The following is a 15,116-nucleotide window of genomic DNA, read 5'->3' on the forward strand; positions in this document are numbered from 1 at the left end:
TGTTCTAATCAAAATTTCAAAATTCTGTGTAGAACATTGGTTAACCTCATGAAGCTCTACCAGATGGAAGAAAAAAATTCATGATGAGCATAAGCTCATCTGGCCCTTCGAGCCTGATGAGCTAAAAATGATGTGTAAGCAGAACTGAATGAGATAAAATTGAAAACTTTTGAGCATTACTGCTCGATAACAAAGTTGGAAACGAGCCAACGACAGCTTACAGACCACTCCAAACCTAGACACTTGACTCATTGAAGTTTACTCAAGAACCTTGCAGCCATGCATGCAAGCTATCCCACATAGTTCAATCTAGTGTGTGGATTGAACAACATAAAACCACATGAAGTTCACTTCAATCACATGGATTTGAATAATTCAAGAAGGTGGTGGTTAACGAGTGTATGTTTATGCTCTTCTCCTACGATTAGCATGCATGGTTTATCATTTGAAAGCTCACATCCCTTAAGCTTCTTGTCGCCCATGGCAGAGTGGGATAGCCACCCACATGGCTTGGGTTAATACAGGACAATACAGTATCTTTTGCCTTAATGTGATTTTCCACTGATTTCCTTACTAACATGGCTTCCAAACACCTGGGGCCCGTTGCATAAAACTTTTTACCTGAGAAAACTCAGGTTGTTTTTACCGGAGTTTTTGCCGTGTTTAAGTCAATGGCAGAAATCAGACTAACCTTAGTTTTTCAGTATTTACCAGAGTTTAATTAATTTTTGTGTTTATTATTAATTTGTTTATGATTGTTCGGTCATTTCTTTATTTTCAGCGGATATTTGCTAAAAGGGGTGATATCAAATCTAGGAGGGTTGCTTGGACATGTAGGACTAAAAAAAAATCACCTCAAAATCAGACTGATAAATTTCAATAGTAGCATTGTCATTGTTTGGGGGCTATTTATATTTTCATCACACAGTTCTGATTATATCTCAGAAAATAATACCATGATGAGAGAATAATCACAACAGTTTTCACTTTGTGAAGAAAAAAATGAGTCTTTATTTGAAAAAAAAATAATGTAAATCTTGATCCTGATATTCTGCAATGATGAATTATCTACAGAAGGATATTAACATAATATTGACTGGCCTTGAGGGGAACATCAAATATGTCACTCCCAACAGAATCATATTGGCCCAAGTCTTCAGACAAGGGCAATATGGTTCTTTTAAGGGCAACATATTTGATGTTTCCCAAAAGAAAAGCCAGTCAATATTACTATTATTATTACCTAAGGCTGTACAATGTGTAATTCAAGCTATTATTTGGAGCAATCTATAGGCCTGTTTGCTATCACTACTTCTGATTTCTGGTTATTCACAAACTCAGTGAAGTAACCCTCAATAAGCCATTATTGTAACGTAAATTGTTACCTTGCAATCGGCATTTTGCATGGCACGCATATACACTCAACGCGTAGACATCTACAATACGTTTGTTCATAAACTGGTTCCAACTAGATTTTTCAAATACTGAAATTAGCGATGAAAATTGGCTCCTATTAACAGAAATATGGCCAAGAGTGCCCTCTGTTTTGTACAGGATTCCTATGGGCAAAGCTCGGGGAGGGCAACATGGCAAATGTTTACCTCTTTGGTCTCGGATTGATAGTAGCGTCTGAAGCGAGCAAAATATGACTTTTACGTATCTGCTAAAATGCCTTGTATAGGTAATAATAATATATCATACAAAACTTTTGATATTTGGCAAAAAAAATAAAGGTGACACTATGAAAATGAATGAGATTATTTGTGAATGACCTGCTCTGAAAGAAACGTTTGTGCCAACATTTTAATAATGCTGTAGGCCTCCTTTGCTTTAATTCCTCTATTGGTTTTTTATCATCACTATCTGCTAATTGCCTAAATAGGGTCCAATCAATAGTGCTGTATAGATTGAACTACTTTTTCATTGAGAGATTTAACCTCTGTTATGCTTGAAGGAGATAGAATCTCATCAAACAGGGAGGTGGAAATATGATTGCTTATTCTACCCGAGGCCAAGTAAGGTAAAGGTCTATCCTTTAATTGTATCACCGTTTGAATAGCTGTGACACGCTGGTTAAATATCTAAGTTTGTAACCGAGTTGTACCCCACAAAAGTATTATATCATGGGTGCATAGATGAGAGGAAGGCAAAGTCTCGCAGGCTAGTACCTTTGCCTTTTTTATCATGTTGGATTTGTAAGATGAAACCAAGTTTAAAATTCATGTAATTTTTTTTATCTATTACATGAATCATAAAAATATCTTCTGTTGGGCAGTACTGAAGCTAAAACAGTCAACTTTCATTTTCAAACTTTTCCATTCTGTTAGAGGTGTTGACAAGTTTTTAATATCAGAATTAAAGAGTTCAGAAGTTCAGACATTTCACTTATAGTAGGAGGAACTTGATCATCAAAGATAAAAAAGAAAAACAAATTCTTCCACACCCACAAACTTGGTACTGATAAAACAAATCCTTGCATTACTTTTTTTCACTAAGGCAAAAAGAACAACTGTACTGTCTGGGATCAGCGTCTATTTGTATGGTAGCTCTCACAAATAAATAAGAAAAGAAAATATCTGTGCTTGAATTGCCCTTTCAGGTAAACTCAATCTAATTACAATCATTAAAGCCGTTCACGGGATAGAGCTGCACTAAAAGTACATCACCACTTGAGTGAAAAGGTCAACAAATGGTCCAGAAGATGGAGTTCATTTTTTCTTTATGCATGTGTGTCTTTGCGTCCTCGATTCGATGATGAATTGAGCCTTAGGCTAAGCATCTCTACACGCACAACTGTGTTTCCTCAATTGAAAAATAATTTTCCTATCTCTTCTTAACAGACTGTTGCCTTGTGAAAGCATATTGCCTTGTTTTTAAAAATCTGTTTGTTTGGTTTTCTCCAACGAATGTTGATTCCTCGCTTGGCGTTATTCATCCAAATCAATGGTGCGCATATCAAATTCTTATCCGTAATTTCTTCTGAACTTTTGTTAAAGATGGTGAACTTTTCATCAAAAAGCTATAGATTGTCTAGTAAAGAAATTATTTTACTTGATAAAAATATAAGCTTTTACTCTCTTATCAACTTTTAGAATTGAAAAGAAGAAGATTCTAGAAAAAACAATTCAAATAAATGAAATGTTCTAAATATGCAAACCTCATGATATGATACAAACTGTCACATAATCAATGAAGATTGCTCTTTAAGGATTTCTGAAAGCCCCAAAGAGGCTTGAGCTTACAATAAGCATGTTTCTTAACCAATCCAACAAATGTTCAAAGTTGAAAGAAGCAAAATGCTTGTAGATCTGCTACCACAGTTTGCATACATGTCTTGATACGCCCACCATTACCAATGGTATTCATGGCCTGCACAAGTTATTTGAAAGTGTACGTTTGTATTTGCTAACACCAACTGTGGCTCTTACATTGAAAAATCTCAAGTGCAAGAAATCCATGATAAAGTTTTGAGTGTCAGAAGCTTCAGTAGCTTTAATGTGAGCTTAGAAACTTGTAATTGATGATTTGCTTTTAAAGCAAGGCCAGCTATCAGTATTCAATTTTCAAGGCATTTTTTTTAATCCATCCCTTTTTCTGGATTGTATTAACTGTCTAATCAAATAAAAAGATTTCAGTAAATTTTAACAGCTTAGAAAGTAGCAATTGATTTATCCAAAAAAAAGAGCCTTCTTTATGCCAGTTACAAAGAAAAGTCTTGGGACGAGGGAATTGTCTCATCCAATCAAAAGAGGATTTCAGTAGTTTTCAACATCAGCTTTGAAACTTTCATCATCCATGAGAACACTACTTACATGGCAAATTCTTGAGAATTCATCCTGTTTCTGGCGAGTGTCAATCTCTGAGGAGTCTGACTCGGAACCGTCAAACCCAAGCAGGAAGACGCAGATGAGGGCAGCAATGCACCCCAGGGCTGTCACGTTATTCACATGGGGCTGGGAACACTGGATGTATCTGAGGGAGGGGGGGAGGATAAATTATGTAATCAGTAATCAATCAAATTCAATGATAAATCTTCATTTAATATCTATATTAATTGGTATTATTCCTAGCATCTTTGAGGAATCAAGCCTAGCTGTAACTCCAGCTTCCGCCACAACCATTTTAATGGTGATTTACACCACACTCACTGTACCTCCATGGCATGTAACATTTTAAATTAGCATGTAACATTTTAAATTAATTAAATTAAATTATTGTATACATAAGTTTGTATTTATAAATTTGTTATATCTGTATATATAATGTGTATCTACTTTGTAATCAAAGGGCCCCAACGAAAAACAGTGTTTGTACTGATTGGGCCACCCTTTTTAAATATGTGAAATAAATAATCTTTACAATCCTGGTAATAACACTGATACCCTTGGCTAATAACCTATCTCAAACCGCAATTGGTCTACCCCCAACAACACCCATTTTTCCAGTATTTCATACCCATACTATTGGTTTCATACACCCCTCTACTGGTATCTCATACCCACTCTATGGGTATGATACATCCCCCTACCAGTATCTCATACCCACTCTATGGGTATGATACACCCCCCTACTGGTATCTCATACCCACTCTATGGGTATGATATACTGCTCTACTGGTATCTGATACCCATTCAACTGGTATCTCACATCAATTCTTCCGGTATGTTACACCCTCTCTCACCCTGTATGCTGGAAGCACAAGTTGAAGCCGATGCAGCAGAGAGCAAAGCAGATGATGACACCAGCCAGGACTGATACCAAGATGAAAAGCTGTCTTGATATCCTCTCCAGCTCTTCACTCGTATCCACTCCGTCTTTAGGAATCCCAGTAGCTGAAATGGGTCAAAAACAAAACCAAAATACAATTTTCATCAAAAATTCAGGCTAATTAACACTTTGCTTACCGGAAACAGCTAAGTCTCTGTACAATGGGAGGTACAGAAGTCAGTAGTCAATAGTTTTAGTAGAATTTCCTTGCATTTCTTAAAGACATCTCTCTGAGCCATCATCATCTTGCATGCTACTGAAATTGGATTTTTACTATTTTACATTTTCTGTCTCATACTGTAAAAACAATAGTAGGGCCATGGCAGAGTAGTTCAAGGCTCGTGACTAGATGCATGAACATCCATAGTTTGACCTCCGGGCACAGCATCTATGCCCCTGACCAAAAAAATTTAATCAACAGCTCATTTTCATCCTAATATATCAATAAATAAATAGGCATTTGTGGTAATCATGTGTACACTGTACTTAATATTTTTTGTGATGAAATACCTGGAAGTCCTTGAGCATCCAAAACCGGTTGTTTCCTGAAATCATTAATGCCATTTATCTACTGGGTTGTTCTACTTAACCATACTATCAAGGACACACATGTTTCCTAACATTGAAATAACCATGTGCTGGTAACACAGAATCATCATTAGCACACTTTTGAATGTCTGCAAGCTGTGATTGATTGAGAAACATACGTTGCATTAGACTGTGTTGCATACATGAACATAGTTTGCAAGGCTCCAATAAATAAAGAAGTCCTGTTAACTTTGTGTAGATTACAAAGCATTTGCAGCTTTGTGAAAACAAATGGACGGTGGAGTGGTTCCAAATCCTGTCTCTTAATCAGAGGATTGTGGGCTAGAATCCTTCTCCAGCTTTTAATTTCTGTCAGCAAGAAATTGATTCATATATTGCTGCACTCAACCCGGGTGAGGTAAATAGGGAACTGGAAGGTATTTTATCCTTGAAGGTAAAACATGTAATTGCTGCTCTGTTAAAGTGATATAATTATAATGCATTGGAGGAGAGTGCCTAGAGACTTCCCATTTAGAAAGTCATAAACACTTTACAATTCCACAGGAATTCTCCAAAATGTTAGGTAGGTGTTGGTATTTGACATCAGGCATGTTTAAAGCCTGTGTATAGCTTTGGTAAAGGGTCAATAATGTGATTGATAATCGAATATCATCTAATATGACAGTCTTACTAAAGCGTAGAGACCGTTAGATATTTTTCCAACTGCACTTCTCTGAGAAAATTTCAAATATTCAAATCTTGGATATATAGCGCCCTCTCTCGGCAATGCTTGTTTTAAATTTAAAAAATGGGCATTCAAGCACTTATCTTATAAATTTAGTGATTAGATATCCAAAAGTTACAGGCAAAGAACATATCTTGAAAGTTTCAGCCCATTCCATGATTTGGAATAGGATTTAATTGAAAGACAAAAACACACAGATATTTTAATTTGATCGGGTGACCCGATCAAGTTAAATTTCCATGTAAAATTGCAAAATTTATCCTGTAAAACACATTTTCATTTCATATCCTCCACATCATAACTGTTATAGGGCATATCCATTCATATTAGCTAGCAATGAATTGGAATAGTGATAGGTGCATTTTGGTGGATTTACCAAAACTATACACAAGCTTTAAATATGGTATCAATGATAGCCCATGCAAATGAATTTAAGAACTGAACAGTTTATGCTGAACAGCACCATCTTGTGGTCAAAGTATGTGGCTATATATATATTTTTGTTTTTTATGAGGGACTAGGGACTCTTACACAGGCCTCATGAATTTTACATATAAATTGGCAGAGTTTGTTTTTTTCCAAGTATTGTAGGCCATTATCTAAAACTTGCTTTGTATTTAGGTTCCCTCATATTTCATATTTTAAATTGGCTGTCATTTCGAGTTGCTGTATTATTTAATTTGATGCCATGATTGATTTATATCATGTTGAATCGTCTGATGTTATATTTTTTGTAAAATGTTCCCTAGTGATAGGTCTATATGTCAAGTCAAATTCAAAAGGGTCTGCACACAATGTACATGCAGACTACTATCACACCCAATGATTAGCGAGTGACCCAAGGGGTTGGATAATCCGTTGCTCTTTTTCTTTTTTGATCCTATAACCCTTTGATCCACCTCTGTTAATCTCTCAGATCATCTTTCTTTCTCTCTATCCATGAAACCGGAGCAATCGCCAAATCCTACGGATACATCCCTGGGAATGGCATCAAGATTCTTCTGACACATACCCCTTTCTCACACCTATGTAGACTTGTTAGACATCATTCTCCTTCACCTTCATTCATTCATGCAGGCACATTTCTCATTTCAATTTGAATAGTTTATTCTATGAATAAATTTAGATGTTTATGACATTTAAAATGACAAAAAAAGGTCAAACCTGCTATAGCAGTCACCCGCCTATAATGAACACAATTTTGATTTTACTTGAAAAAAAAACATTCACATCAAAACATGCATGGTAGGATCATGTCCAGAAAGGCCACATGCCTATAATGACCACAATATTGGTTTTAGTTGAATATATCTTCCCCTTAAAGCAGACATGAACCAATAGCACCATCTTGAGTACTCAACCACTCATACCTGGCCGTTTCCTGACCCATAATGCCAGTGTCGTCTTGTACTACAGACCCCACTTGAATAATAACATGCTGATTAACTACTCAATACATTTATACCGCAATAATTTTGTAACCAAGTAGCAAAACAATTACTTTTTCCTCTCAAACTATTTTAGTTTCTCTGTACAAATACAATTATAGGTCAATTTGTCTCTCTGTAGTATTAGTAAATATATGAAAAAGTATATTTTAAGACTATGTATAACACACAGTCAATGAGAGACCACACATAATTCACACCCATTTTAAAACATGCATGACAAGAACTTGTTCATGAAGACCACTTTTCTTGTCTCCCTTGGGTGGTCTTCATAGACAGATTTCAAAGTATAAATCATTTGCAAAGCACTGATTAGTGAGATACCTACTCAATGACGCATTATACGCATAAATCTTGAATCTTACTCCTGTTTATATACAGAAATCTAAGGATCTAGAGCAACAGAGTAAACTTGATATATGAAAGAAGTTTCATATCTACCATGGATGAACAATTACCATCGCTAAGAATTTATCAAACTTAATCAGGTATGATCTTGCAAAGAAAGGACAATATTCAATAAAGTCAATGCTTCTATTCTTTAAAGTAAATGAGCTTAAAGAAAAATTGTTATAAACAACTGAGTTACAAAGACTTCTCATCTACCCATGGTAAGCATTCTTTTCGTACTGCAAGAATGTACTTTTTTTTTTAAATAGGAGATTGATTAGGCACAGAATATTTGAACTTAATGAAAGATATGACTATAATTATGGTATTCCTAAAATGACAAAAAATAAGGAGAAAAAAAGCAGAGTATCAAAACCCGAAAGAAGAATAATTAATCAAAAAATCTTTTTTTTTCTTTACTCATATGTCATCAAAATGATTTCAAGTCAAAATAAAAGCTCTTCTTTACACCACTGGGAATGACTCACACGTAGAAAGTGTCAGTAATATTTCAAAGACAAGACACGCTAAAATGGAATCAACCTATGTAACAGCGGCGGTCTGGGGATATGGCTGCATATTCGGAGGGCTCCATGTGGTTAGAACTTCCCTAATCTAATCTAAGATGGATTTGTGGCACATAGAGAGCATTAGGGACAGCGAAGGACATACACTGGTTTGGTTACAGTGACAACATCTACATTAATAGCACTAATAGGATTGAATGACATGGCACGGATGGGCAACATTATTGTGAGAAAGGAGAGAGAGGGAGAGGAGTAAGATGCCGGAGGGGGGGGGGGTGGAATAGTAAATGAATTATAAAAGAGGAGCACATAGAGAATGAAGTGAATGGAGAGGAATGAGAATAATTATGAGATGATGAAAGAAGAAAAAAAACAATAAATATATAGAAAGCAAACAAGAAAAAGGAGTGAAACAATGGGTGACTTCAAGTACGGTTGGCCTTCGTGTTGAAACTTGGATTGCTTCCCCTGGCTCCAAAACATATTCAGAGTTTGTAAAACTGATCCAGATCACATTATTGTCCAATATTTCTGTTCAGTACCATTAATCTATATCTGTGTAATGTTGCAATAAAGCATTACCCAATTTCCTTATACTTTCAACCATTCAAATGCCTCACACAAGACATCTTTTTCTAGGCTGCTAGAAAATTCATGTTTTGTTACTTGCTCTGAAAACATTTTTGATCATTTTTCTATACAGCATTTTTGGTGAAGAGAGTTATATCTATCTCAACGAAGCTAAGGGATACAAGAAAAGTGGTTCATTTCTAACAATCCATGGTCAAACTATCTCACTGGACATTCATGCTAAAATTTTCCCTCAAGGATGATTGGTCAAACAATCGTATGAGCTTGTGGGTATTAAAATGTAACATTCTTATCAACAAGGCCATATAGGGTTCCTTAAGCCCACCGGACACCTTACGATTGGTCTGCAACCCGATTTTAGAATGAAACATAATAAAATTGTATGCAAATAATAATAATAATATTCCGCTTTTATATAGCGCTTAATACATCAGAACGACGCCTCTAAGTGCTTTACAGATATATTATTACCCTGGTCATCGGATCCTTGCATGCCCGCATACAATGTATGCACCTTCTCCACTCCCAGGGGAGCATTCCAACAAGAGTTCCAAGACTCAATTGCTAGGCATACTACATATAGGCTTTCACATCCTACCAGGTACCCATCTAACACCTGGGTGGAGAGTGGCAAAGCGTGGATTAACGCCTTGCCAAAGGACGCTAAGCCATGGTGGGATTCAAACACACGACCCTCTGATTACAAGTTCTGGCAAGAGTCAGAACCGCTACACCATGCGCTTCCACAGATATTGACACATGGAACATCTTACTGCGTTACGTTCCTTATCATTTTGTGAATGTGACCACGCTAACATCCTTGTTAGAATAAAAGCAAGTTAATCTAATCGCAATGACATCATATCAACTGTACAATTTGAAAGTAATTTTGATTTTACTCAAAAATAAAGACATGCAATTTAGTCCAAATTTTTATTTTGGTATTCTTACAGATAATTTGAACCTCAGAATAAAGATTTTTATTAAGATTTTCAGAAAATAAGCAAAATGCAATTTGTTCTAGAATCGGATCATGGACCATTCATAAGATGTGCAGTAGCCTTTCTATTCAAGAAGAAAATCATTCCATCCAAAGGGGAACTGTCCTCCAAGGAGCTTAATAACACAGTCAATCTCCTGCAAAAAGCTCATGTGATTTAGGATAGTCTCGATGAATATACCTTTTTATTAAACGATATGGAAATGTATTGTCAACTTTTGTTGTTAGAATATCGGCTCGGTGTAAAAATGGCAGAGGTAAAAATGGCGGGGGTAAAAAATGGCAGAGGTAAAAATGGCAATGGTAAAAAATGGCAAGAGGTAAAATGGCAGAGGTAAAAATGGCAAAGGTAAAAATGGCAGAGGTAACAAGGACAAAGGTAAAAATGGCAGAGGTAAAAATGGCAAAGGTAAAAAATGGCAGAGGTAACAATGGCAAAGGTAAAAATGGCAGAGGTAATAATGGCAAAGGTAAAAATGGCAGAATATCATGGCCATTTGATCTATATTGAAGCAAATAATTCCCAAAAGAAATCGTTTAACATTTTTGAGCAATAAAAGTTGAATAAATGATGATGATGAAATAGTGTATCTACTTTTTTTAATTCAATTTCAATTTATTTACCATTTTAAAAATAAGTGTACATAAAAATCTGACATGAAATACAAATACATAATGTTTAAAAATAGAGGGATACCCTTAATAAGCACAGTGCTTGTAAGCAGGTCCCATCTTACACTAAACATTTGAGGTTAACATTAATACAAATTATACATTATAATACAAATTATACATTAAAAATACATATGTAACAATAAACACTAGCCACTATCCTGTCATCAATAAGTTAATGATACTTCTTTATTTGCAAATTTGGATGAGGTTACCCCTTCTTGTTCTTCTTTTATCTTTTAAAGTTTTTCTTTTCATAGCTTCATTTCTTTTTCAAATCACAATATAAGTCCATTTCTATTCTTACTATCTCTAGGAATATGTAATCATTTGCTAGTAGGTCCATGATATAATGTATCTATTTGAAAAGATTTATTTCAGATTGCCCAAATTGCTTTAAAATTTCTTCTAAACTGCAAAAACTTGTTAAAAGTGAATTACCAACCAACAGATCCAGTAAAAAATCTGCAAATTATGTGACACATATCCTTTGAAGATTTTCAAAGGATATATGTTCGATATATTTCCCTGCTGCATTATTCAATACAACAAACAGGGGAAAACAATTTTCATGAGAAATCAGCTGAAGAGCTGAAGCTTACTACATCAAATTGGAAACAAAAACAAAATTAGCATGAAATTCCATACTTCCTTATTCATGTGAGAATTCTAATAATGACATTTAACAGGTACAATGAATTTCCGCTGCATGTGTTTGAAAATACTTCCTAGCTAAAGAAAATTAAATTGACTTCAGATCATGAATAAACATTCTCATACCTCACACACAGGATGTCTTTTCAGTCTTCAAGTGAAATTCCAGGGTATCTTTAAAACACTTAAGTTCAATGGACCTTAGTTTCTTTTTTTTCTGAATGCCATTTTTTTTCATTGAGAAGTGTTTTGCAATCCACAATCCAATACAAGGAATAGCATTGTTACTGAATAATGGAGCTGCAACGCATGAAGCGTAGTAGAAGCGCATAAAAGCAGCACCGATTGCTTGTGTTTCCAGGCCCATTCCCAAGACAATACTGCCATGCTGCTTCCGTTTACAAAGCGATTGCCTTGCGCTCGACACGCTTCACACCGCTTCCACCGCGACACTTTCTTCTTTGGGTGGAATGTGGCACACGTTCTCAGCCCACTGCAGGCATTCGCGTTGCGCTTTTGCTGCGCTGCTGATGACTGGGCAGCGATTGTGCAACGACCGTCCACGCTGCTATAAAACGGCCTGCCGATGGTGGTGAATTATCACATTTGAAACAGATTACGAGGCGACACCAATTCAATCTTTATTTATTGCAACAATTTGTGCATTTTGGATTGTATTTACAGATGAAATGGTTGGTATATTAAATTTGAAATTACAAATGACTGATAATTACAATAATCAAAACTAAATTAAGTTATTATATATTTTCATTGTCTAGCAAATTTGAAATTTCCAACTCATGACAGCATATGCATTTGATAATAGTATTTAGGCTTCCCCAATAAAAATGATGACAATGATAATGAACAAATATGAATAAACTAAAGATGAAGTGAATTGAAATGATAAAACAATAAAGTGTAAAATAATTGCACTTCACAGATAAAAAAGTATATCGGCCACAAATGAAGCCCTCTTACTCCAGTCAAATCAAATATAAACCAACCAGTTTAAAAAAGGAAAGGTCTTAAAGTTCTTTTCCTAAATCTTGTCAAAATCGGCCTTCGAGGGTGTGGAATCAAATTATCCTCATTACATTAGGGCCACACCTTAGGTGCTTGCCTGATATATCAGGTGACTGTTTTACCAACATTTCAAGGTCACTCAGTCCCTTCTAAGTCAAATTTTTTGGAAGCATGAACCTGATTTAAAGCAGGTTAATTAGGGATATTTATTTGATTGTGATAATGCCTCATATTTTCTGTGGAAGTAGGCAACATTTGATGCACGCAACTGAAGAAAAGATTGATTTGCGTGAAAATGAAGCAACACTCTAAAATCTTTGGTGCAAATACAAAACAGTTTCGACCTTAATTAGGTATCATTTCTACTCAATACTTCTTTAAGAAGAAGAAGCAATATATTTATATTAAAGGATTTGCTCAAGAGCAGAAAAAATGTGAGCAAAGTGTCCCCTCTTTCTCTATAAACATTAAAGACTTCACCTGCATTAAAAAAAACACTTCTTTGTTAATAAGAATTCATTGCTCGGGTTTACAATTTTGAATATAAATGAGTTATCTTAAGCATTATTAAGTTGAATTGATTGACTTTAAGAGCTGATTGCATTTACCACATCTGATTAATATAATTTTTTTCAATTCAATTCATCTTTATTTCACAAGTACTTAGTAGGCTAAGAAAACAAAATTCATTAACAACATGTTTATGTGCCTCTTTGTATCACCTACGAAAAATACCAATGATATCCCATCTCCTACACTCTAAATTCCAAGGATTTAAAATAAATCCAGATCGGCTGTGAATAGTTACCAGCCCAATATTAGATTTAGATTTAAACCTTGTTGATTTAAACATTTATCTAAAAGATTTGAATTTAAATCTTTTGAGATTTGAAAGTTAATCCTTAAAAATTAAAATAAACTAAAACTTCAGCTGGTCACTATTCACAGCCGATCTGCATTTATTCTCAATCCTTGGATTTTAGAGTGAATTGCAATACCAGGCCTGTATTTTTCCGCTGAGATTCAAAGGGTTAAGAGTGAGAAAAGAACACAGTGTACCCAGAGAGATTCCAACTCATCAAGGAAGCTATAATCAGGCATGAAATCATACCGATACTCTATCTAAATACGTCAAGCTCCAGCGCTTAATTTAATCAGCGCTCAAAGCTGCGGATTTCATGTGCTCCACTTACTGTCTATGCAAAGTGGGAGCAGTGATTACAGTGCAAGCAAGGGGGGTCGGTTTCACGATACTCCCCGCCACAGGAACAATGACCCACCAGATACAATAGGGGCATGGGTGGAGAAGGAAGTTTTATTTCATTTCTAGATGAGAAGATGGGTTAGAGATACAGAAGAAGGTGATGGTTAAGAGGAAATGTAGGACAGGTTAACTTGCATTCAACCTTCCTTGGGGGAGATATTGCCAAGTAGAACCAATTTTTTAGATTTTATAATGCAAAACGATGCCAAATATTCAACTTACACAAAGTTACCTGAATGTGGAAGAGGTTTCAGAAGAAGAAACATTGAAAAGGGATGGGAAACATAGGGCAAATACACTTGCTCAAAACCTTTGACAAGGTGCATGCCCAAGTCAATAGAGAGAAAGCAAGTAAACATAACACCAATAGACAGAATAGAATAATGAATAGACAGACAAATAGATAAAAAGTGGATAAAATGGATTATAAAGTTTTTAAGATAAGAGGCTGTTTGAAAGGAGATTTAACACTAAGGAAAAAATGTTAACTGTTAAGGAAAAAGGATGATTAGTACAGATGAAAGAAAAATACGTATGTGTAAGGATCCGAAGAAATGAAATCAAAAGCAATTGCCTGAGAATTTACGAGATAGATAAAAGAACAATGAGATAGAAAAATAATAACTGGAATGATATGATGAAATAAGCATACGTTCTTACCTGGCCATTCACTTGTATTAAGCCATGTTAAGTTGTCATTTGCATAGTCATAGTAACCGATCTTTCTGTATTGCCCATCTGTCATGGGGAAAAAATACATTAACAATAGTAAATAGATATTATCACTTTGCTCATATGATTTTTTTAAGAGGGGGGGGGGTTAATATCAATGAAAGCAACATGACGTCAATTTTACAAGAATTATACATAAAAAATAATGCCTCATGGAGAAAAAAAATACAAGCATTCTACCTAAAATTAAAAAAAAAATCATTGATACAAACAACAAAATCAATAAATATAAGGACAGCACTACGATTTGAACAGAAAAAAATACTTAATATTTTAAATATTTTCCCCCTTTGTGTCCTGTCTGCCATTACGATCAGTGACCCAATTACCAAATGGTGCAATAAGATGGTCAATTCATCAAATTAGATGTCAATTTTTTTCCTTATCTGATTTTACTAGGTGAATTATGAGGTTAACCAACCAATAGCCACTACTTAGAGACCTAATAATATTTCTCTTGTTGACCATTACTCATCCTATATTGATTCTATTGCAAAATAATATCAGCCTTATTAATAAAGCAATGTCAAAATATTGTGATTTTACTTCTCAAACAAAATCTTGTCATTCCATTTTCCTAGTTATTATTTTGTTGCAAAGGAATACTATTTTCTGTATAGAATATTTACTATCTCTGCTGGAGTATCTTTTTTATCCTTTAAGATATGTTCAGAGAATGCATAAGAAACTAGTTAGATTTAATATCATTTTACTATAAATTGAAGTTCACTTATCCAATCCCTGATAAATATTTGAATATACAAATCCTATT

The 15,116-nt window shown here is 34.9% G+C and overlaps 1 protein-coding gene across 4 annotated transcripts in view; it reads right to left on the minus strand.

The window, feature by feature from the left end:
- The window catches only part of LOC121428858 (gamma-aminobutyric acid type B receptor subunit 1-like), an 80,596-nt gene that overhangs the window by 14,434 nt on the left and 51,046 nt on the right, over positions 1-15,116 (minus strand). For all 4 annotated transcript variants that reach the window (XM_041625727.1, XM_041625726.1, XM_041625725.1 and 1 more), the window contains exons 8-10: positions 14,273-14,350; positions 4,682-4,832; positions 3,813-3,972 (exon numbers count right to left, since the gene is read on the minus strand). In XM_041625727.1, coding sequence (XP_041481661.1) covers positions 3,813-3,972; positions 4,682-4,832; positions 14,273-14,350 — 389 coding nt within the window. The remainder of the gene's footprint in view (positions 1-3,812; positions 3,973-4,681; positions 4,833-14,272; positions 14,351-15,116) is intronic.

This window comes from Lytechinus variegatus, chromosome 15 (assembly GCF_018143015.1).
Source record: "Lytechinus variegatus isolate NC3 chromosome 15, Lvar_3.0, whole genome shotgun sequence".
NCBI classification, from domain to species: domain Eukaryota; kingdom Metazoa; phylum Echinodermata; class Echinoidea; order Temnopleuroida; family Toxopneustidae; genus Lytechinus; species Lytechinus variegatus.